Here is a 25621-nt window from a genome sequence, read left to right as displayed (position 1 = left end):
AACAGGTGAAGAGATAAACTGTGGTACATCCATAAAACAGAATAATATTCAGTGATAAAAAGAAATGAGCTATGAAGCCATGAAAATACCTGAAAGAACCTTAAATGCATATTTCTAAGTGAAAGAAGCCAGTCTCAAAGGACTACATACTGTATAATTTCAACTATATGACATTCCAGAAAAGTCAAAACTACAAAGACAATAAAAACAACAGTGGTTTCCTAGGCATTCAAGGGGGAAGGAGGCAAGGGATAAACATGATATAGGGCATGTTTAGGGCAGTGAAACTATTCTGTATAGCATGTATGTTAAATAGTCTTCCTATAAAACAGATTAAGGAATTCAAAGGTAATTGACTACGATATGTCAATTTTAGTGCCTATGAATCAAAGTATCAATGTCTCTTCTTCTGTTTCTCCAAAAGGAAAAATTTAGGCTATCGATAATCACTAATAACTCAAATCTAGTAAGAGATACTACAGACAACTTGGTCCCTCGTGAAATACAAGTCCTCAATAAAAGAATAGTCTCTAATAATTACTAGTTGAATATGTACATAAAGAAGCTCTTTGTTAACTATACCTCCCCCCTCCGATAAATCTACAGACTAAAATCACCCTATTAGTGACTATAGCTCCCAATTAAAACTCTGCCTCCCAACTTGATTGCTCAACCAATACATAAAAATATACATGCTATTCAAACTGAAAGGAAAGTTGTGCAAGGACAAAACAGGAGTGAGAGCTTTGAAAAGTACAGAAAACAAGAACCCTCTCTTTAAAAGACCAATACACAGACATACGAATATTCTATTTGGAACTTCAATTGTAGACAACAGCCCCTTTTGTAATTGTATGTTGCTTCCTAGTTCTGTGCTTCCTTTTCCCCTATATTCCATAACCTCTGCTGGAAGTATGAATTATTCCAGGATTCACTATTACCCCAGGTTTGACTCAGTCCAGGTCATTTGCTAGCCAACCCAAGACACTTCCTTTCATTTTCAGTATTTCCCTCAAACACTCTCCTTTAAGTTTGTCTTACATAAAACCCGGTTTTCCTTTGTCCTCAAGGAGCTTACAGATTAGCATGGGAATCAGTCAGGAAAACTGGATATATTATTCTAATTGTAAGCACAAGTTGCTATAAAAACTAAGAAGGGCATCGAACACTAGCTAGCGGAAAACTCAAAAAAGAAACCTAGAGGAAGTTTTTAAGCAGTACGCAAAATACATTTGGACAAGAATGAAGCTAAAGACAGAGAACTAACTAGCCTATAAGCTAGGCCTAAAATGATGAACTGAACAAAGAATATGGGAAAAGGTAACTTATGATATACTTTGAGCCTGGCCGGCATGGCTCAGTGGTTGAGGCGTTGACCTATGAACCAGGAGGTCTTGGTTTGATTTCTTGCGTGCTCGATCCCCCAGGTGGGGTATGTGGGAGGCAGTCGATCAATGATGCTCTCTCATCATTAATGTTTCTCTCTCTCCCTCTCCCTTCCTCTCTGAAATCAATAAAAAATATATATATTTTTTAAAAAGATACACTTTGAACTATGTCAAAGGTATTTTTTAAAATTAAAATTTTAATACTTACATAGGAATAGGAACTTGACATGGAGGACAAGGTAAAGCAGCCTGAATAAATTCTGGCTCTGAAGGCTGTTCCCAAGGGCCTGTAGGCTGGTGCTACGAGTAAAATGCATAACAATTTTAAGTCAGAGGGATAAAATCACATGGCCATTAAAAGAATCTTAGAAAATTGTTCCATGTATCCTCCACTCAAGCAGGTTGAATATTTTTCAAAAAAATCAACGAATTGTGTTTACTGAAATATTCCATTCCATCTGCATTCTATCAGCTTGTTCCTCTCCATAAACATTTGATATTAAAAACTGAGGCAGACTCCAGTGTTTTAATGCCAGAACAGAGGCAGTATAGCCTCCTTCACTTCTCACAGGCCAGTGGTCGGCAAACACATTAGTCAACAGAGCCAAATATCAACAGTACAACGATTAAAATTTCTTTTGAGAGCCAAATTTTTTAAACTTAAACTTTTTCTAACACCACTTCTTCAAAATAGACTCGCCCAGGCCGTGGTATTTTGTGGAAGAGCCACACTCAAGGGGCCAAAGAGCCACATGTGGCTCGCAAGCCACAGTTTGTCGACCACGGTCATAAGCCAAAGGGAGAATGAGAAACAGAATTGTAAACTCTACCTTCCACCAGCTGAATGTAAGCTCCATTATTTTGCTCACTGTTGTCTTCCTAGCACCGAGAAGAATGCTTACATAGTTAAGGACTCAATAAATATATTAAAAATGTGAATCTTTGAGGAAACTAAAAGATACTTATAACCCTAAACCACATATGTGAAGAAAAACTGCCAAATTTATCTCTATCTTGAAGATAAAATGACTATCACACTATATTTGCAAATATTTGTTTAATGGTCTCTCTCCTTTTCTATACTGTACACTTCTTAAAACAAAAGATCAAGTCTTGGTTACTTTGTACCCCAGCTCCTATCACAGTGCTCAATACCAAATAAGTACTTATTTACTGCTTGTTGGATGACTAAGAGAAATTCAGAAAATATGACACACAGCAATACACTGTCTCATCAGAATATTGTTTCCTTACCTTGCCAGTTTGCTTTATTAATGCTTGATCATGACATGGAGCAGGACACAAGTGACCACATTTCTCCAACACTTTTTGGCAAGGTTGATGACATGGAGGACAAGAGCCAAAATGACAGCGATGTTTTTCTTGACTTGTATGATGGCAAGTTGGTGGGCGACTAAATCATAAAGTACAACTTTTAAAATTACTTCTGATCATTAAAGAATTATATTTAAAGTGCAATCATCTATTTATATATCTTGTGATTCTATAAAGAATAAGAATATACTGTGAATATTAGTATTTAAATACATTAAAGCAAAATTGAAAATATTAACAATATTAAAAATCAATATGAATTTAAATTGGTAAGACACAAATATAAGTTTGTGCAAAGCTTCATACCAACCTGCATAGCTCTTTGCACTTGGGTGGTCTTGTGGTACGTTCTCGGCCACAGGGTACTGTCACCTTTGTATTACCGCAATTGCACTTCACATCTACAGTTTCTGGGCAAGGATAGCAACTCCCTGAAAAAAAAGGCTGAAAGTTAAAATTTACTTAACTACCCAAATGTCCATCAATAGTAGAATCAATGAAAACATCAATAAAAACATATCCTTGGGTGAGGATTTCAAAAAACAATTATGGGTAAAAATCAAGTAGGACTGGTATTTTCTTGGTAAGAAAATTCTAAACTACTGATCCAATTTCTTTAATGGCCATTCCACTAGTCAGATTTTTCTACTTAAAGGCCAGTATTTTAAAAATAGCCTACAAGACCCTATACATATTCTCCTTTCCCCAGCCATCTTTATCGCACCATCTCTCTGACCTAATCTCCAACCATCTGTCCCTTTGAGCACCTCGTCCATGCTCCTTGCAGTTCCTTCAAGTGCTCCTGTCTCAGGGCTGCTGCAATCGCTGCTTTCTTGCCTGGAACATTACCCTCCCCTGTTGCCACAGGGCTTGATCTCTTACTTCTCAGGTCTTCTCTCAATGTCGTCCTTTCAGAGTCATCCCCTGATCACACTATATAAAATAGGGTATACCATCCCCACTGTCACCATTTTAATTTTACTCTCATTTCCTTTCTATACGTGGCACCACTGACATTCTATATGAATTTGATTAGTTATTTGTATTCTAACTGAGGGAAAGTAAAAAAAAAAAAAAAAAGGAGTTTTATAAGAGCAGGCACTTTGTCAATATGGTTCACTCATGTAATCCCAGTGCCTGGTACTGAGCAGACAAGGCAAAAAATTTGAATAAATTAATGATTAATGCAGAGAATGTTAATGAAATTTAAATTTGAGTCAATGATGTAATACAGGGGTCCTCAAACTACGGCCCGCGGGCCACATGCGGCCTGCCAAGGACATTTATCTGGCCCGCCAGGTGTTTTTGCCGCCGCTGCCTGTCCTGCTTAGCAGCCGACTTAGCAGTGTGCATAGGAATTTGTTCATAGTTTTTTTTTTAAACTATAGTCCGGCCCTCCAACGGTCTGAGGGACAGTGAACTGGCCCCCTGTTTAAAAAGTTTGAGGACCCCTGACATAATGACTATAAAGGAAATAAGATCCTTTTCAGGGTTAATGGAATCTGTCACTTTTCCTAATAGGGAGGCAATCCTACATAATAAAAGACTAATATGCAAATGACCGAATGGTGGAATGACCGGTCACTATGATGCGCAGTGACCACCAGGGGGCAGACACTCAACGCGAGAGCTTCCCCCTGGTGGTCAGTGTGCTCCCACAGGGGGAGCGCCGCTCAGCCAGAAGCCGGGCTCATGGCTGGCGAGCAAAGCAGCAGTGGTGGGAGCCTTTCCCGCCTCCATGGCAATGCTAAGGATGTCCGACTGACGGCTTAGGCCCACTAAGCCGTCAGTCGGACATCCTCCCAGGGCTCCTGGACTGCTAGAGGGCGCAGGTCAGGCTGAAGGACCCCCCCCCAAGTGCACGAATTTCGTGCACCGGGCCTCTAGTGTGATATAATGGAAATATCATTTAAGTCTGAATTCACATCCTGACCCTGCAACTAGTTTTATGACCTTGGGCCTATAGTCTCTTGGACAGTTTCCTTATTATGTTAAACAACAACAGTGCCATATGCTTTGTAAGATCTCTGAGAGGATTAAGACATTAACTAAGATATCTAACATGCACATAATCCCGAAGGAAAACAGTAGTTTGTCCCAGGTCATAAAGCGCCTAAGCAGCAGAGTCCAGACTTGAACCAGGACCTCTTACCCTAAGTCCATGCTCTTACCACTACCTTATACCATTGTTTAGTAAATTCCATTTCATACTGACATATTCCAAATGGGTAAAATTAACTCAGTTTTTAATGTCTAATAACTTAGCCACCCCTGAGACTCCTTCAGGGGGTCTGCAAGATCTCATATACATAGAGTAGAGTTTTCCAGAAGCTATATGACAAGTGATATCAAAAGAGATTGAATGCAGAAGCAGGTCTGTAATTCCAGCCATCTCCTATTAAGTTAGACATTAAAGACATTTGCAAAAATGTAAAAAATACCATTCTCACTAAATTATTTTCAGAAAAGTTATTTTTCACACAAAAAAGTTACTATATTAAAAAGTAATGGGGCTTTATTGCTATTTTTAAATAAAATAATAAATATTATTACATTTTATTTCAATTTAAAATATAATAAATATCAATAGATAAAATCCACATTCACAAAAGCTCTTTGGGTCCCAAAAGAGCGTAGAGAGGTCTTGAGACTAAAAAGTTTGAGAACTACTGGCTTAGGATATATCCAATTCCTTACTAAACTTAATTCCATAAAAACGTCTAAAATTCAAAGTAAAACTGGAAAACCTAAGAACATATTTATTAATTCAAAAATTCTGTGGGGAAGATTGGAAGGAAGGAAACAACATGGTGTTATAAAATAAGAAAGCTTTTATATTCAGAAGACCTGGGTTTAAATCTTGGCTATATTGGTTACTAAGTATTTTCATGTACATACATCACTGAACCCTCTTAACTTTAATCTCCTTATGCATAAAATCATGATCTTGGCAACTGCCCTACCTTCTCAAAGTTATTAAGAGGACAAACTACGATAATAAATGTGAAAGCTCTCTATTAACCTAAAAAACACTAAGTAAATACAGCATGAAAGTACAGCTACTGTTAAATTTTACCTCTGTGGCAGACAGATGGACACTTGTGGTTTCTACATCCTAAAGTCCGTCCACAATTTTGATCACAAGGGGTACAATTTCCAGGACAACACTGAAGAGAAAGCAATATATAAATAAGAGGTCATCTGAAAAGCATGCACAATATAAATGTCATTACTAGGTATTCACAGAACTTGTGGAAAGCAAAAGACACTGTACTTCTTTTCAATCCTATCTAATAAAGAGGGAAATAACTTAATAAAAAAATGGGGGGAAAAATTTTTAAAAAAAGAAAATTTACTTGAAAGGCTAGGAAAATCACACAAAAAAATAAAATAAAATAAAAAGGGAATATGCTAATTGACCCTCATGCCTTCACAAAGATGGTGGCGCCCATAGCCAATAAGGAGGGAATATGCTAATTGGCTGCCCTGCCCTCAAAGATGGTGGTGCTCACAGCCAATAAGGAGGGAATATGCTAATTGACTGCCACGCCCTCAAATATGGTGGCACCCATAGCCACAAGATGGCAGCACCCAGTCTCCTCAGCCCTGCTGGGGCGGCAGGCGCACAGCAAGTCCAGGCCCGCCCTCAGGCAGGCCTGGCCGCTCTGTGCGCCTGCCTCCAGAGTCCCCCAGCCGCCCAGGGCCAGCCCAAGGCGCAGGCAAGCCTTGGATGGCGGCTGCCCAGCCGCCCAGAGCCACCTGAGGCTCAGGTAACCAGGGCTGGCCGAGGCTTGTGCTGCCAGCAGTGGCAGCAGCAGAGGTGTGATGGGGTGTCACCCCTGATCGCCTCCCCACCCCCCCAGTCCAGTGCAAGAATTTTCATGCACCGGCCTCTAGTATAAGAATAAAAGTAGTCAAGAGTATCAACATTCTTCTGATAAGTAGACATGCCATATTAATAACTTGTAAGTTTAAATAGAGAATGTCCTAATTTACTAAAATCAAGCTAAATTTTCTTACATTTCAGTTCATTATTCTCTGACTTAAAACATTCCCATAATTTCATTTCTACTTATCTATGCAGAGCTTGACAACATTAACCAAAGGAATAAATTTGGTCAAATCTTATAGTCAATTCAGGCAAACAATTGGTCTGATTATTTTAAAAATTTAGTTAAACCAGTTAAATGTATAGATTAGTTTAGCAGTTATTTTTAAGCCATGGAATCAGAGATTAACTAAAGGAGAAAAAATGAGATTAGGCTATTTGCTTCTAACTTTTATAACTTCCCTGATTTCCAATCTGTTTGTAAGAAATACACCCATCTATGACTTGTCCCAATTTTCATTCATGAACAAAAGGCAACTACTTACAGTCCACCTTGCTATTCTAATTCCCTCCTTGACTTTTCATCTATCCAAACTTTAGAGAGAAAATGCAGACTATAATTGTCTTAAAGAAACTTAGGGTTGAAACTTACTTTAAGAACAAGTTTCAGTATATAAAAATAGCTCAAGCCCTAACTGGTTTGGCTCAGTGGCTAGAGTGTAGGCCTGCGGACTGAAGGGTACCAGGTTTGATTCCTGTCAAGGGCATGTACCTTGGTTGCAGGCACATCCCCAGTAGGCGATGTGCAGGAGGCAACTGATTGATGTTTCTCTCTCATTGATGTTTCTAACTCTTTATCCTTCTCGCTTCCTCTCTTTAAAAAATCAACAAAATATATTTTTAAAAATACATTTAAAAATAGCTCAAAACAAAATATACTTTATTGAAAAGCCATTAAAAGTCAAAATAGTTCACTCAATCAGACAAATATTTACTAAGATTATGTGCCTATCACTTTGCTAGTGGCAGTGTGTGAAAAGAAATTTTGTGGTCCATGACTTGAATAAGCTTTTAGACACTTCTGTTTCTGACCAGGGTGGAATAAACAACGACCGATTTATACTACTGCCTTAAACAACTAGGAAATCAGACAAAATATATGACAGACATGGAAGATATAGAAAAGACCCAAACCCAACTCTCAGAAATGAAAAACTGTAATATCTGAGATGAATAAACATAGGATGTGATTTTAAAAAATGGATTAGAAAAAGCAGAAAATTAATGAACTTGAAGACAAAGCCATATAAACTAAAACACAAATTTTAAAAACTAAAATTAATAAATGGAGCATCAGTGAGCTGTGAGATTTCAAGTAGCATAACATACATATTGCAGTCTAGGAAGGCAATGGGTAGGGGGAAAACATTTGAAGAAATAAAAACTGAAAATTTCAAAAAAATGATGAAAAGTATAACCCACAGATCTGAGAAATTCAACAACAACAAAAAATTAAAGAAACATGAAGAAAGCTATACCAAGGAATACCACAAATTGCTAAAAACTGGTAATAAAAAGAAAAAAATTTTTAAATAGCCAAAGGGAAAAAAGATATATTGCAAACAGAGAAACAAACATAATCACAGCACACACCCTTTGTTGGGAAAATGCAAACTAAAAGATAGTGGAGCAACATCTTTAAAAAATGCAGAAAAAAAATGTCAAACTAAAATTCCACAGTAAAAGTATTTTTCACAAACTAAAGATATTTTACAAAAGTTAAAGATCTTTTACAAAAATTGAAAGAATTAATGACCAGCACTACAAAAAATGTTAAAGGAAGCCCTTCAGTTAGAAAATGAAAGCAGACAGAAACCTAAGTTAATATAAAAAAACTGAAAAACACCAAAAAATAATGAGTTTGATAATCTATAATAATAAAAGCATAACATGCTAACTAGACCAGACAGCCAAATAACCTTCTGGACGTCCTTCCGGATGTCCTTCCAGGCGAGCCTCTGGATGAAGCTGGGGCTGCAAAGGCTGAGGCAAGCCACCATGGCTGCGAAGGCCGAGCCCCTTGCACGAATTTCGTGCATCAGGCCCCTAGTAAATTATAAAAGACTACTTTTTCTTATTTTTTCAATCTTTTTAAAAGATACCTGGCTAGTTAGAGCAAAAATAAAAATATCATATTTGGGGTTTATAAAATACATGGGTATAAAATGTATAAGAATCAAATAAAGGATTAAAATAGAATCGTTGAAGAGCAACACTCAATAAAATAGAAATTAGAAAAAGAGAAAAGGAATCAAGAACAGATAGGCAAATAAAAAAATGGTATTTAAATCCAACCATATTAAAGATCACATTAAATGTAAGTGATTTACACCCGAATTAAATGATAAAGATTGTTCTGGTAGGATAACACAATATCTAAGTGCTGTCTAAAAGAAAACCACTTTAAACGTAAAGTATAAATAGGTTAAAAAAGATTTACCATGCTAACACTAAGCAAAAGAAAGTTGAAATCACTATATTTCAATAGGAATCGTACCAGAGATAGAGGGGTAATTCATAATAATAAAGAGGACCCCCCAAAAAAAACTGCAAATCTACAAAATCAATAAAATAATCCAGTTGACCATATACTGAACCAAGTGTCTATAAATAAGATTCGAACAATAAAGATTAAGCCAGCAAATGAACTATCACTCTTAACATTGCTATGATGTTTTAAAGTCAGGGAACAAAAATCGATTAAGAAACAAGCCGAGAGAATTATGCACAAGATTAAAAAGTCTCTTGTCATTTAAAAATCTTGGTAAGATTTCCCACTAATATAAACCATTAGGATTAATCTAGAATATGTATTAGTATTTCATATGAAAAGCATAGAATATGCTTGGTTATTTGAGGAACATGTCAAGGTGGTGCTTATCATAGGCCTACAGAGGAAAAATTCAAAAGACTTTTTAAAGCAATGCCCCTAGCTTATTACACATACCTTTCTCCTACACTGATGCTTCTGACAGTCACGCATCTTAACACACTTAGTTTCACAGAGATAAGGTTTATGACATGGCATTCGTTTTGTATGCTTTCCACAGCGACATTGCTTTTCTACTTCCTGTAAGAATCAAATAAATGCTATTAAAACTAACTTTTGTTAACAAGATTTTTTTTCACCTTGCCAATTTTTATAATTACTAAAAAATGAAGGAACCCAGCCAGCGTGGCTCAGTAGCTGAGCGTCAACCTATGAACCAGGAGGTCACAGTTTGATTCCCAGTCAGGGCACACGCCTAGGTTTCGGGCTTGATCCCCAGTGTGGGCGTGCAGGAGGCAGCCGATCAATGATTCTCTCTCATCACTGATGTTTCTATCTTTCTCTCTGCCTCTCCGTCTCTAAAATCAATAACTAACACACACACACACACACACACACACACACACACACAAATTTTTGAAAAAATGAAAGAGGAAAGCTTTAAGAGCAAACTTGTATGAAAGGAAGACTTTACCAAAACTAAAGCAGAATTTCCTAAAATAATTGTTTGTATCTTACTTTGTTCCAAAAAAGACTTGATATGAATTTTCATTATTAAATTTAGTACTAAATAGTTAAACAATACCACACATTAAAATCGCTTACATGTGATTATACCATGACGTCTCCACATCTTATTTCAGTAAAGCAAGAAAATTGGATTATCTTACAAGCTAATTTGTTGACTTGCTAGTATGGTCATAACCACAGTGACATATATATATAACTTAAAAGTTTCAATTAAGTCTAAGCACTCATTTCTTTCCATCATCACTAAGCCTAATTCATCATTGCTTTGAATGTCTACTGGGAACAAATACCTCACTCTGGACCATAAAAATGAGAAGTTCAAACTTTAACCAAGCAAAATCAAACAAAAGGTGATTTTTGGACTTGATTGGTGGCATACTCTCATGCTTCTTCACCATACACATTAGATCACTAAACTCATTCAGGTCATCATATAGGTATTAATAAAACTAAGTAATGGAAAACAATTATAGAACAATCCCATGTGACATAATAGAGAGCTCTTAAAAGTATTATAGGAGATGACTAACTTGTCTACATGTTTCACAAGGACCTCGGTGACAACGCTGTGAACATCTATGGACTCCACATTCAAGTAATTTGTCACAACTATCTCCACAAGTTGGTACATCTTCTGTACAAGGCAAAGAAAACTCTAAAAGCAGACAAAAAGTCAATGTTAATAGTAACATATGTTATTATGAAGCACTAACAACATGCCATGTTCTTTTGACTCCCTAAAGAATGACAGCCCTTTCAGACTATGAATTTTTGCATCTATGTAACTATTGGAAAAATTAACTTTAATAAAAATAATCCCTAAGACTTGTGAAGTTAATGTAAAGTTAAATAAAATTTGACATATGACAAGTTACTTCAAGAAGCACATTTATAAGCTAACTATTTCAGAAGTACTTATCTGACGAAATAATGTCATATAACCTCTATGAAGAATTCCACAACATATAATTACAAAAACAATTTGCTCGTAATAACCTCACCGGATAAAAGAAGTAGATTCAAAAACATAATGAAACTCACCTTCTATATAAACATGACAAGTACTGGCAATAATCTCATGAGCATGTGTGCTGGCATTGGTACAGAGTCTACAGCCCTTCATGCCTTTACCTCAAAGCAACCAAAACTAAATTCACTTATAGCCCAATACACAATAATGACAATAGCCTGTAATGATGAGGTTTCCTTTATATGGTAGGCATTACACTAATTGTTTTATGAGCGTTTTATCATTTAATTCTCACAAACGTCTTACAAAGAAGGTACCATCATTGTCTCCATTTAACTTGAGAAAATCAGAGTTCGTGAAGGTGGGATTTGAACCCAGATATGCCTGATTCCAAAGTCTGAGGTTAAACATGTTATACTGTCTTCTCATCCAAATGTACAGAAATCTAACATTAAATGTGTATAATTATTGAAACTACATTATTAATTCACAGAGAAATCTAATGAGGAAAGTACTCTAGTTAGCATAAAAAATAATCATATCCCATTAAAGGTATAAAAATAGTCTTACTTGACTTCTGACATGGACAGAATCTTTTCCCAGATCGAGGACATTCTCCACAAGCACCAACATGACAAATTTGCTCACATGTATGATTACCACATGGCAAGGTTTTCCCACATACCTAAATTAAAATGAATAAGCACTAGTAAAAAACTTTAAAAAGTTAACAAACAAGACTTTGTATTTACATAATCCACTTTTTCTTTGTACATAACCCATTTTTCAATCACAAGCAACTTTTTTATGTTCCTCATAATTTGTTTTTCTCTCTCAGGTATCATATATCTATAATAATAAAAGCGTAATATGCTAATTAGACTGGATGTCCTTCCGAACAACCTTCCAGACAGACAAAGCCGGAGCTGCCAGGGCCGAGGCAAGCCAATGAGGCTGTGACTGACCAGTAGGCTGTGGTGGGTAGGCAGGGCCACCCTCTGTGAGGGAAGCCTGGGTCCCGGGTGCCGGAGCCCCGGTCCGGGTGCCAGAGGGAAGCTGGTGCCGGCAGCCAGGGGAAGGAAGGCCTACTCTTGCACTAATTTTGTGCATCGGGCCTCTAATAAATACATAAATACACACACATACATACACATATACTAGTATATACACATACATACATATACATATTTATACACACATTCCTATGCACCAAAGAGTATATTTTTAAAATATAATACAGGAAAAAAGTATATACAGCTTCATATGGCCATCCACCAAAGATTTCCAAATGGTACTAAAGCCATGCCAATTCTAGAAAAAACAATCTGTAAAATCAATTCTACTTCCTCAATTGGATTAACTCAAGAAGTGAGGAGGGTTGTTGTTTAAAGAGAGGGGAAAGAAAGAGAGAGAGCCAGCAAGAAAGAGAGCATATATATGTACTGAATCCAAAATTCAACAAATAGTTGTTAATTTGGAAAAAAATTACAATATTAAATTGGAAAAGTTTCCCAAAATGTGAATATAATTCATTTAAGTTACTATTCTTCCTTTCATTTTATCCAACTAAATGAAATGAGCTAAACCCTGATTAGCATTTCTGATTATGTTTTCCGTATTCTTTAACACCCACGCCCTCAAAATGCATGTACACTCACTTGATCACAGTGCCACAGTGGACTTGCACAGCTTCTTTCAGTTACTTGTTTGCCACAGACACACTTTTGCCTACTAACTCTTGGACAGGGCGGACAACTTCCTAAAATCACAATTATAAATCAGCACTGAAACGTTATAAAAGCAATAGAGGCTGCTTGCACTTCGGCTAAAAGGCATGGTCTTTCACCTGCATGACAAGGATTTTCACATTTATGTTGTCCACAAAGTAACTTCCGCCCGCATGCCTGCTGACAGGACCATTCCTTGGCACTGCACCTACGAGGGATGGGTTTTGCCTTCTTACAGTAACAAGTAGTTGTGACCATCTTTGGACAAGGAGGGCAGGGCCCTAGAATCCAATAAAAGGGGAGAAAAAATCAGAGGTCAAAGATAACTTTCGATTCCCATACCTATTATTGATTTCTAAAGCTTTCCTTGCTTATACTTCAAAAGGCATTCCCTTTCAATATTTTCTTCTGTAAACTTAAGTTCTTAATTCAACTTTCACATTTTTTTTTTGCCTCAATGTAAGAAGAAATAACCACCCACAAACCATTATAAATGTAATATATAACGTACCTGGATGACAGAGGAGCAAACATTTATGGCCACAAGGAGGTTTAAATTCTCTCTCACATACTTGGCCACATGAATGAGGTACAAGCCACGGATCTAAAGGTGGATCTTCTACTTTTCCACAATAGCAATAGTACCTACTAGGTGTGTCAGATCGTTTGTACTCAAACCTACATTTTGGACTACAAAGAAGAATTACGGAAGTTAATTTCATTTTTAAAAGTGATACAAGAGACAGGAATATACATATACTTAGCAATATGGTATACTCAATTAGCTTTATGTAAGGCACTCTGCTCCATTTTTATATTAGTGAAAAATAAGATTTTACTAAAATAAATTTCAACCATCTAGAACAGCTTTATAATTTCCCGTGGTAATGGAACAGTTCTATACCTGCCAAGTCCAATATAGCAATTATTAGACATATATGGCCAGTAAGCACTTGAAATGTGGTTAATGCATACAACTGCAAAAGGAACAGAACTTTGGTAATTTTTAAAAATTTAAATAACCACAGGTGGCAAGTTGCTAATGTATAAAACAGCATAAATAGCTAGATCCTTGCTTCACCATATAAGAGTAAGAGAAGTCTGAACACATCATTTTATTTCAACTACCTTTAATATCCTCATTGGTAACATGGGGATACAATCTCTCACAAATGACTGAGAATTACTTTTACAAAGTAACTATTATATCTGAAATGTTTTTAAAAACTACGTTCTATCACAATTTTATAAATACAGGATGGGGCAAAAATAGTTTACAATTATGAGTATGCAAAACACAGAGTTTATTCTTGCATTAATTATTAGTACATTATTTTCCATACGAACAATGGCAAACCTACTTTTGCTCAATCTTGTATATCAGCTATGGTAACAAGAGGTCTAATGTGGATTCAGATTTTCTAAATCCTGAATCTTATATAATCTAGGGGCCTCTGTTAAGAGAAAGAACTCAAAATTACGAATATAAAATTAGTTACAAAAGTGAATATTATGTGACCACACAGAGCCCCTGAAATTTCTGCATCATTACCTTGACAGTAAATCTACCCTTTTGGTTGCCAATGTGAGTAAAATTTTTATTGTCTTTATTTAGCAGATTTATAAAATTTTCATTCCCCAACTCTTTCTGGAAATATTACAGAAGTTCAAGATCAAATCATGAATAAACCATATAATAAAGTAAATGTAGAAAAATAATAATATTGAATAATATACACCTATAGTTTTGAGAGATTTGGGGGATAAAATTGAAAAGCTTATGATCAAAATATGTTAGATGATAGTCTTATACAATGTGATATTAATGTATACTAATATGAACTCCAGGAAAGAAGTATCAGAATCATGAAGAATTCCAGTCTTATAGAAAAGAACGTTTTGCAGGGGAAAAATAAAGTCTGAACAATGATTTAATTAGTGGGAAATAAAAGCCATTACCAAGCCCCATATCTTCACAAACCAACTGACTAACTGAAAGCCAAACATGAACACTGAAACTGCCAAGAAAGCAACTTATGAGCTACATTTTCATTTATTTTACAACTTGATATTCCAAAATTAGAAAAATTACCAAGGCCACGGATAATCTCTCCTTCCAAAATCGTCATCTGTCAAAGAAGATACCAGAAACTGGCTGTCTTTAGCCCACTTCTGGATACAGGGCATGTGAAATATACAGAAACATCCTGAACAACTCCAAACCTAAGACAAAAGTATCAGGTATTAACACACATGCAATGATTTTTTTCTTTGATAATTATATAATACTTTAAAATAAGCACCACAGTAAATTATTTTCAAGAGCAAACTAAAGATTAAGAAAAATAATTTTGCCCTGGCTGGTATGGCTTAGTTTATTGAGCATCGTCCCATGCACAGAAAGGTCAAAGGTTCAATTCCCGGTCAAAAACTGGCAACAGCATTAAAAAAAAGAAGCCAACTTTTTAGTTGAGTTCTTCCTCAATCAGCAACTAAGAAAAGAACTGGGATGTGGGCGTTAGGAGAGGACAAGGTAGGAAAGAAATGCCAATGAATGGTAAACAGTTGAGCTGATTACTGCTAAGGACCAAAGTTCAGTCCTGCTAGGGACCCTGTGAAGAACCATTTAAAACATACCTAGGACTATCCCCAGCCCCAACCCCTGAAAGAGAGGAGGGTGGGGCACTCATCTACCAATTCCCTGTGATGGAATGTTGGCCCAAGGGGCATTAACTCCCCTGTGCTTCTACATTACACCCATGCACTGGCCAAGCTGGTTCCCAAGGAGGAAGCATTAATGTTAAAAAAAAAAATCCATACACATACAGAGTGTTTAAGGTAGAACTGTATCCACATGCAGAGACTATTCATCCATTGCGATTGAAATCAGAATAAACCAACCAGATGTGACTCCAAGCACCAAAGGTATTTGCATTTACTATGCTATCCTATCCAATGTGTTAAGTTTCTGATTCACTCTTCACTCTATGTGATCAACCCATTTTATTTGGCTTTTCTTCCTCTAGACAATCCATATATATAAAAAGCCAGGGGCTGTCAGGACTGAAACAACCAGACGGATGACAGAACAGCAGGGTGCGTGGGGTGACCACGCTGGCAGGGGGGGGTGCGGGGGGAGACAGTGAGGGTTGACAAAACGACCGAACAGCAGGCTGCATGGGGTGACCAGGCCGGCAGGGGGGGCAGTGAGGGCGACAAGGCCGGCCGGGGGTGGGGAGGGCAGTTGGGGACAACCAGGCTTAGCAGGGGGAGCAGTAGGGGGCAACCAGGCTGGCTGAGGGGGCCGGCAGGGGAGGCAGTTAGGGGCGACCAGGCTGGCAGGGGGACAGTAGGGGCAACCAGGCCGGCAGAGGAGGGCAGTTAGGGGCGACCAGGCCAGCAGAGGGAGCAGTTTGGGGCAACCAGGCCAGCAGGGGGGCAGTTGGGGGCAACCAGGCCAGGAAGGGAGGGGCAGTAAGGGGCGACCAGGCCAGCGGGGGGTGGGGGGCCAGTTAGAGTTAACCAGGCCAGCGGAGGGGGCAGTTAGAAGTGACCAGGCTAGCGGAGAGGGCAATTAGAAGTGAACAGGCCAGCGGGGGGGGGGGGGCAGTTGGGGGCAATCAGGCTGGCAGGCAGAGGCAGTTAGGGGCAACCAGGCTAGCAGGGAGGCAATTAGGGGTGACCAGGCCAGGAGGGTGTGCAGTGAGGGGTGATCAGGCTGAGAGGCAGAGGTGGTTAGGGGTGATCAGGCGGGAAGGGGGGGCAGTTAGGGGCGATCAGGCAGGCAGACCAGTGAGCGGTTAGGAGCCAGCGGACTAGGATTATGAGAGGGATCCCGAATTGGAGAGGGTGCAGGCTGGGCTGAGGGGACCCTCGCCTGCACGAATTTCATGCACCGGGCCTCTAGTACTACTATAATAGCAGTGGATTAATCTGAGGTCTAAATGTTGAGTCTATCATAGTCAGTCACCACTTCCCCTTAATTGCTCCATTAACACCCTTTTAAATTTACATATATGTAACTTCACCATCAGGCCATCTCAACCCTAAGTACTACATAAGTTATGTCTGAATCCATCTCTCCCCAATGATAACAGTCACTTTCTACCATGGCTTCAACATAAGAAAAGCTCACTAATAAACCATGGTCACTGCTAGGTTCTACTTCCTTGAAGGCATCTTTTTTTCAACCTGCTAAAAGTAATGAAATATAGTCCATTTAAACATTTCAGTATTTGTGAGAATCTCTAAAGTACAACGATATTAAAAATGTGACATGAACATTAAAACTGAAGATACTTGCTTCAACTATATTAATAGTGCTAAATATATTGGATGCTCATTTAGAGGTAGTTTTTTTTTTTAATTACAGATTTACAAAATAAAGGTCAATAAAATCCTCAAATGAAGCATTTTTTAAACAAAAATAAGCAAAAACATAATAAATGATTAAGTATTATAAATGCAATGTAAGATATTTTTGGGAGATCCATTAATATAGATAAGGAGAATAACTTACTGCCTGGTTTCTCTTCACTGAAGCAATACAAATTAAGCATGTCATAGCCCCTGCTTGAAAAGCTTCATTTAAATACTGTTTTGTTCGCTCTAATTCACGTACATCTCCATCTTGAAATTTAAAAATTGAAAACTTCATGTTAAGCAACATCTGAAAATAACACAAACTCGCTAATAGCACTATATAGTACGTAAGAACTGTCTAGCAGTATCAACTGCTCAAAATATAGCTTAAAATTAGAAGTTTAAAAAAGCAACCAGCGAGCTGCCAAAAGGTCACAAAGTGCGTGCATTAAGTCTTATGTATTTGATTCAAAACCAGTATCTTGGCCCTCTCAGAGCATACTTGCTTTCATTGTTGTTACAGTGCTTACTAAATTTGGTAGGGGCAGAGCCATAGACAAGAGCAGCAAGATGTCAAGTAACAAGAGAAAGCATTTCAAAGCAAAGTGAAAGAAACTGAATGTCAAAGCTCAACAGAGCCATTTAGCCTAAATATAAGCACATGTATGTATGTGTGTGTGTGCGTGTATGGGTGTGTGACACACAGCATTGTTTTAATAAAAACTTATTGAATAAAAATATCCTGAGGTCATTATAGTATAACTAGAGGGCCATTGCAGGAAGATTCCTGCAAGAATAGGGCTTCCTCAGGCCTATTCCTGCAAGAATAGGGCTTCCTACTACCTTCTCCACTGCCTCACTCCCTCCTGTGTCCGCTGCCTTACTCCCTCCCTTCTTTGCTGCCTTGCTCCCTCCCTTCTCCGCCGCTTCGCTCCCTTCTGCAGCACTTGGCTTCCTTCTAAGCTGTCTTCAGTCTTCGCTCCGTGCCTGGGTATGCAAATTAACTGCCATATTTGCTGTGTTAATTTACATACTCACTCCTGATTGGCTGGTGGGCGTAGTGGAGGGACAATCAATTTGCATGTTTCTCTTTCATTAGTGTAGGTAACTATTTCTGCTTAAAAAGGGAACATGAACTTCTTATAAAAAGACTATATTTTCTTAAGCAATTATTGAGTATTTATTTGCCAGGTGCTGCACTATTAGTATCTCAGTAGGATTAAATGAGCTACTTTTATCTTCATTCTACAGATAAGAAAAATAAAGCACATAAAAATTAAATAATTTCAGTCTGACTCTTAACCACTATGAGCCTCCTTCATCACTATGTTATGCTGCAGCAAGGGATAACCACAGGAAGGTCCAAGAAATAACAGGTAAAAGCAAAATGAAAGACAGAAAATTTAACCAAAGCACACATGAGACCAAAAGGGCAGCGATCTGAGTCACATTAGTGTAAGAGAAATAAACCTACATACCTTTAGTACAATAAAGATTGTTCAATAGAGGTTGACTGAATAATAATATAAACTATCATAAGTACAGAACTTATGGCAATAAAATGGTTCAAATCAAAATTTAAGTTACCAAAAAGAAAAATTAAATAAACAGGTTGCTTGGATAATTCTTTACTTTCTAAGATCATCTAAGGAAACACAGCACTTACAATAACATGCTCTACAGAATATAAATATAATTTAGGATATTAAACAAAATATACATAAAAACAATCCCAAAACTTTAAAATATTGTTAAATTATTAAATACAATTGTATCCTTAGAAGCCGACTTAATAACAATATTCTATGTGCTTATTTTGCTTTTCTCATAGCTGGCTTTAACAAATGTTAACATTTTAAATTCCATCTTATTTAACAGCTAACACAGAATGAGAACAAGATGAAATAGGCTTTAACAAAATAAATTTTAACCTTATACTTGTAAGATTTCTTTAAAAACTGTATTAAAGTTTGGCTGCAACAATACAGTATACTGCCCAAAATGTCATGGTGGATAACATGACATTTAAAGTCATGCATTTTAAAAACATCATCCTGGCAACTAAAGAAAAGTAAGTACAAGGCAGCTAAGACTAAAAGCATAAAGTACCAGTTAAGAGGCAGTGATAGCAGATAAATCAAAAAATGACCTTTAGCAAGTTACCTAATGTATCTACCTCATTTTTCTCATCTTTAAAATAGTAATATTAATATCTATCTCACAGTTATTATGTGGATTTAATTCATACATTAAATAGCTGTAGGAGCCTGAATTAAGGCAATGCTAGTATATGGGAGAAGAGCGGTAGATACAAGAAATTTAGGAAGTAAAACTCAGCAGGACTTAGTAACATTTAGGTTATGCTGCTTTTAAAAGTCGATGTTCATGTCAACAGTAAGAAGGAAAGAATGCTGTGTTTGATGAGATGCCTGACATGGGCAGAGGGGAGGAGTGGTAGTGAATAAAACACACTCATGTCATGTATGTGCCATCCCTGCTCCCAGATTTCTGGTTTTGGTGCGTGACTTGGAAAATTGTGGTGCTACAAATTGAGATAAAGAAAACAAGAGAAGAAATGTTAGCTTTCAACATATGCTTGATGCATCCATGGCCAGTAAGATAGGGATACCCATCAGGAAGTTGACCATACAAGTCTGAAATTTGAGAGAATCACAAAAAAGTACAAAGTCTGTATACAGAGAAAAAGAATGAACTTCTCTGATCAAGTTCTGATGTCCAATTCACTAACATGAGATGGGAACGCTGGCATATACTGTTCTTAAGTGATCAAATTTCCTTACTTACACAAAGGAACAAGAATAAAAATATTTATGGATTTGACACAAAACAAAATAAGAAAAGCTGTCTTAAACTTTACGATGAAAGCCAGATTAAAAATTAATAAAACTTATAAATGATGTTTCCTAAACACTACAAAAGAAATACTGAGTTACACCACTGAATTTCCTACTTAAAAATAAAATCTGTCTATCTAGAATGGTTTAAGTGAAGTCCTCTTGAAGCAGGAACCTTCTTAAGTTTACTTTCTATGAAGTCCTCTAGAACAGCGGTCACCAACCTGTCGGAACTCACGGACCACCAATGGTCCATGGACCACCGGTTGCCAACCACTGCTCTAGAATAAAGTACCTGCTAACCTTAAGGCTACTCTTTATCAACTTTTACCTGGCTGAGCCAGACTTCTTAGTCAAGCCTCCTAATATTAATTCCATAGCAGATATGGTAAATTCCTTGGAAACCTATAGGACAATGTGTACCTATCCTCATGTGCCATCAATATACTCAGGCAACTAATGTTGGTAATACATGAAAGAATGCTTCTAATAGTGACTTTAAGTATAAAATGTGGAAAGTGTAAAACACTTACATTTAAAATAATCTATTTTTACACTTAGTACCAAATCCTCCATAGCAGCACCACTTTGGCCCCCTCTCTCGTAAACAAATATGACTTTAAGAGCAACCCAGATATAAACAACATGTAATGTGATTGTACAGGTCAAACCTGAGTACTTTGTTTTAAAAAATGGTATGAAAGTCAAAAGTTGTAAGATATAAAGAAATAAAGTCATGAAATGAAAACAACTTCAAGACACATTTAACCTGAGGACAAAAAGAGAAAAAGGCGAATAGATTTAAAGGATTCAAAGTCCTCAAATGCAATCAAATCATAACCAGGAACAACTTGACCCCACTCATCCCACAGGGAGCTTTGGCATCTCCCTCCCGGCATTCTAATGAAATACCAATTAAACACACAGGAGAACTTCTAAGGCTGTATGGGACATTGCCATCCCATTTGCTTTATAGAAAGATCAGTATCATACAATATATAACTCAAAGAGTAAAATGTACAAATATTAACTCTACAACAAAAGGAGAAATGCTCATTCTTAAGGTGCAAAAACTATTCCATATGGAGTAAAAAGTGTTTCTTTAAAAGCCAGGAATATATTTTCATTAATATCAAAAAGGTCTAAATTTAAAAGATCATACAGTACCTGTCTGAGTAGTGTAAGTTATAAATGTATTAGCAACTATTTTCCCCTGTTTTCCTTCCAAATCTTCATCTCCTTCTTCTTCAGAGGAAGAGCTAAAGTGTTCTTCAACAAGTTTTTTGGCCGCAGCTTGATTAGCCTTCTTGATTTCCTCAAATTTCCTTTGAGCCATTAGCTCTGCTTAAAGGGAGAAAAAAATGAGTCATTTCTGCAAAACAAGCTCTCAAAAGGCAAGTCCTAAGTACTAATATATCATTTTAAAATATAGATTTAAAAGTCACCTTTGGAGCATTCTATTTTACTAACATCCATGAAAAACAGTAATCTCAAATTTCTTGTCATACAACAAAAATGAGAATGCCACAATAAAAACTTGCATGTTTGTAAAATACCCTGCTAAAAGCAGTGAATTGTTCTAAAAACAGTGACTGGCCCACCAAAGACTGAACAAATAAAGTTCACTGTACTACGTTTATATAATCTGCTGTTTAGAAAGCTCAAGAACTTTTTGCCTTTATTAAAATGTGGGCACAAAACATATATATTTAACATTAATCCACACAAAATGTTGCTAACACAGAGAATATACTTCTTACAACTTCATTCCAAAAAGAAATGCTAAGTTTTGGGTTATCCTCCTTCCACTATTCTCTTTAGCACTGTTTGTACTTCTCATTTTGTTACTGGATTAAATAATAATACAAAAATAATTAGATTACTTCATAGCACATTCCCAATGAGAGTGCACACTCAAGAGCAAGGACCATGGGAGTTTTATTTTAGCACTAAGCGTTAATAAACTCTAATGGACAGCTACCACAGTTTAAGAAAGGAGCCACAAACATAGTGAATTGATCTAAATTAATTAGTGCTCATATTGAGAGGATTTTGAATTTACTAATTTAAAATTTTCAATTGGCCCTGGCCCAGGCAGCTCAGTTGGTTAGAGCATCATCCTGAAATGCCAATGTTGCAAGCAACCAATCCTATATAATAAAACCCTAATATGCAAATTGACTGAACATCAAACTACCCGTGGAACAACCAGTCACTATGACGCTCAATGCAGAAGCTGCCCTCAGCCCGGAGGCCCTGATGGGGGGATGGGGGGCGGGGCGGGCAAGTGGGCAGTGCCAGGCCACCAGCCAAGGCGGGTGCCCGCAGGTCACCCAGCAGATAGGCCCTGATCACCAACCAGGCCTACGGAACCTATCCATGCATGAATTTCATGCACCGGGCCTCTAGTGAATGTGTAAATAAATAAGCGGAACAAATCAATGTTTTTCTCTCTCTCTCTCTCCCTTCCTCCTCTTTCTCTAAAAAAATAAAATAAAAGATTTTTTTAAATAAAAAAAATTTTAAGTTACTAGTTAAAAATTAACTTTATGTTTGAAACCAATGAGCCACTACTAAGATAAGCCTTCTTATTTTAGGTCAGTGATGGGCAACCTTTTGAGCTTGGTGTGTCAAACTTCGCCAAAAAACTGAGCATAACTCGGGTAGTGTGTCACTATGAGGAAAAAACTAACTCCAAGACTCTAGTCGCAAATGTTTCATCCTCAGGAGCAGCAAATGTTTCATCCTCGGCATGCGGCCACGTGTCATCAGAAATGGCTACGCGTGTCAGTGCTACGCGTGTCACGCGAAATGGCTACGCGTGTCATAGGTTCGCCATCACTGTTTTAGGTGGTATTTTTATCTTTTCTTTCCCTCACGAAATGTTTTCCCTTTCTTCTTGCAGCCAGTTTGGTTGGGGATTGTGCAGTGTTTCAAGTAAAACTGGAGGAAAATGTGCAATGTGCCCACCTAGGAATCTTTTAGTATTAGGAGAAAAGTAATGTCTATAAGATATATGAATCAAAACTGGATGCACATCAAGAGAGATGGCAAATCTCATTAATTATGGGAAATTAGTAAAGGAAACCTTTTTAAAAGGTTGAATTAGAAGATATAATAAAAATATTCATAACCTGATCGATGTAACCACATAAGACGATCTCAAGAAAAGCTGACAAAACAACCTTCCCATATAGTATTTCTAACAGTAAAATCTCAGTGATGGCACAGGTTAAGAATGCTAGCTTTTCTACTATCCACAAAACCCAATAAAGTTTACCGAAACTGTTCTCAGGTCTCCAACTTGCAAACCTCACCACCATCATAAACTCAGTAACTGCAAGCTAGTAGAATACCACCTAACTTTAAAATTAGTTTAGGAGGAAAAAAAACACTTAGAAGCTCAATTTGCTTCTCCCCCCACAAAAGAATACATTCTGAAAAATACATTCCAAACTCACACAGAAAAATGACTTCAGGAATTATTCCTGTGGCCCCGCGCACTTGATTAGTGAAGACAACCTGGTGTTGTGTGTGTGCTCTCAGGCTCCACTAAAACACAGCCTTGAATGAAGGATGCGGACGTATGGGAGGAGGCCACACCAGCTACATCCAGGAAAAGACCAGAAGTTTGTGAACGGGCACCAGAAAAGTACCACAACTGAAGAGCTTACAGGACACAGACCGTTAAAGTCAGTAAATAAAGCCATCGGGCGAAGATGGGAAATGACAACTGGCCCCCAGAAGCAGGAAAAGACCAAGTACACGCGGTGCCTCCGCTCAACCTGAATGGGGATTTCTACAACCCAGTCCAGCTGACTGTTGCCACGCAGTCTTCACGGTATTTTACAAGAAAAGCAGAGCAGATCTGTATGACATTACAAAACAAACACGCACAACAACAACAACAACGATGAGAACCAATTCAGATTTCAAGCCTGTGTTAACCAAACCAAACTACACGGTTCAGGCTAGCCGTCCGGACCACAGTTTTTGCAGCTTTCGGTCTAGAAAGTCGGCAGGCAAAATGAATGAGGGGAAGAGGAGAGGGCAGAGAATTAGCAAAAATGAATGATCCACTAAAATTAAGAAAAAAAAAACAATTTTTAAATTAAAGATAAAATTAGGATGGGAATGTGCCTAGAATGCCGAAGAGAGGAGCTGCCAGAGAGGTTTGCGAGGTGGGGCCCATTCTAAGCTCCCCCAGGAGGAGACCAGGGGTGAGTGCGAGCCGAGGCGAGGCGGCCCCGGGGCGAAGGCGGGGGGGGGGGGGGGGGGTCCTCACCTCCCGGGGAAGTCGGCAGCGCTCCGGGTCCCGCGGGGCTGCGCCGGGCAGCGCTCCCTGCGGCCGCGGGGCTCGTGGCTCCGCTGGGGCTGGGGCTGGGGCTGGGGCTGGGGCCGGGCGCGGCGGCGCCCACCGACCCCTTCTCTCGCCCTCCTCCGGCTCCGCGCAGATGGAGTCCATTTCCTGAGGAGGGGGCCGCCGTGGCCCGTCCTCGGGCTCGGCCCCGGCCACCGGCCACCTGGCGCCAGGAAGCTTCCATCCCTGAAGGGAAAAAAAAAGAAAAGAGTGGAAGGAGCTGGAGTGCGGCGGTGCCCGGGCGCGGAGAAGGGCGGCCGCGGGGGCAGCCGGGGGAGGGGCCGAAGGAGGAGGGTCTCCGCAGCGCAGGGACCGGGGGGAGAAAGTCGCGGCCCTGTCTCTCCCCGAGGGCGAGTGCCCGCTAACCCCGGGCTTTGGAGAGGGACAGGACCTAGGCAGGGAAGTGGAATGTGGGGCAAGGAGTACCCAGCGCCGGAGAGGGGAAGCCGGGGAGAAGGAAAGCGCCTTCTCAACCTCAGGCGGAGCGCCCAGAGGGGAGAGCCACAGACTGACCTCACAGCTCCCGCGGGGAGCCAACTGCGGTAGCGCACCCCAACGCAGGCTACGTCTCCTTACCGACCGAGTCTGCCCCCAGCGACTACAACTCCCAGAAGCCCACGTCCACGGCCCGCAGAACGCGTGGCATCACTGGCCACTTCCTTATCCGGGGGGAGTGGCGGGGCGAGGGCGGGAAGGGGGAGGATAGGGAGTTCCGGGCGCATGCGCAGACTGAACTGGGCCTTGGGAAACTACAATTCCCGGCGTGCCCTGGGTCCCAGTCGGAGAGGGCGCCAGGTGGGGAGGTGGGTCGCCCCTGAGATGTTTACACCAGAAGATACTGCTGGGTCCCCTGAGTAGCCGGATTCTGTGGGAGTGGCTGTAATTGACCGCCCTCCATCTTTACCCTGGCCTGGGGGCTTTAAGCTGGCGGAAAACTTTTCTCTTGAACGGAAAAAGCACTTAATGAAAACACTTGGGTTCGAGGGGAAGCGGGAGGAATGGGGGGGTTCCGCAAAAGGGGCTGGATTGGAGAAAGCACTCTTCTAAATTGCTAAAGCCCTGCAGAGGATAAATCTAACGTCTGTTATACTAGTGCTTTATAATTGACAATATGCTTTTCCTGAGCAGGCTGATTTTTACCTTCAGGATAGCTCTCTAAAAGTAGATTTTATTAAGGAAAGTGGTTGAGAACCAGGACCTAAATCTCTAACTTCT

The 25621-nt window shown here is 39.0% G+C and overlaps 1 protein-coding gene across 2 annotated transcripts in view; it reads right to left on the bottom strand.

Moving 5' to 3' along the window:
• Positions 1 to 25017, bottom strand: part of NFXL1 (nuclear transcription factor, X-box binding like 1) — a 44963-nt gene extending 19946 nt beyond the window's left edge. The window contains exons 1-15 of one of the 2 annotated variants that reach the window (XM_079769441.1): positions 24920 to 25017; positions 24332 to 24592; positions 21214 to 21390; positions 17349 to 17458; positions 14922 to 15052; positions 13341 to 13519; positions 12949 to 13110; positions 12761 to 12861; positions 11673 to 11787; positions 10663 to 10787; positions 9560 to 9682; positions 5800 to 5890; positions 3034 to 3154; positions 2643 to 2802; positions 1597 to 1688 (exon numbers count right to left, since the gene is read on the bottom strand). In XM_079769441.1, the coding sequence (XP_079625567.1) occupies positions 1597 to 1688; positions 2643 to 2802; positions 3034 to 3154; positions 5800 to 5890; positions 9560 to 9682; positions 10663 to 10787; positions 11673 to 11787; positions 12761 to 12861; positions 12949 to 13110; positions 13341 to 13519; positions 14922 to 15052; positions 17349 to 17458; positions 21214 to 21390; positions 24332 to 24590 (1946 nt within the window). In that variant the 5' untranslated portion in view covers positions 24591 to 24592; positions 24920 to 25017. The remainder of the gene's footprint in view (positions 1 to 1596; positions 1689 to 2642; positions 2803 to 3033; positions 3155 to 5799; positions 5891 to 9559; positions 9683 to 10662; positions 10788 to 11672; positions 11788 to 12760; positions 12862 to 12948; positions 13111 to 13340; positions 13520 to 14921; positions 15053 to 17348; positions 17459 to 21213; positions 21391 to 24331; positions 24593 to 24919) is intronic. The other variant, XM_079769442.1, reaches the window with a different exon arrangement.
• Between the last annotated feature and the right edge of the window lie 604 nt (positions 25018 to 25621).

Source organism: Cnephaeus nilssonii, assembly GCF_951640355.1.
Source record: "Cnephaeus nilssonii genome assembly, chromosome: 1".
In the NCBI taxonomy this organism is placed as follows: Eukaryota; Metazoa; Chordata; class Mammalia; order Chiroptera; family Vespertilionidae; genus Cnephaeus; species Cnephaeus nilssonii.
Note: the sequence above shows the minus strand (reverse complement) of the source record. Positions and strands in the feature narration are given on the sequence as shown.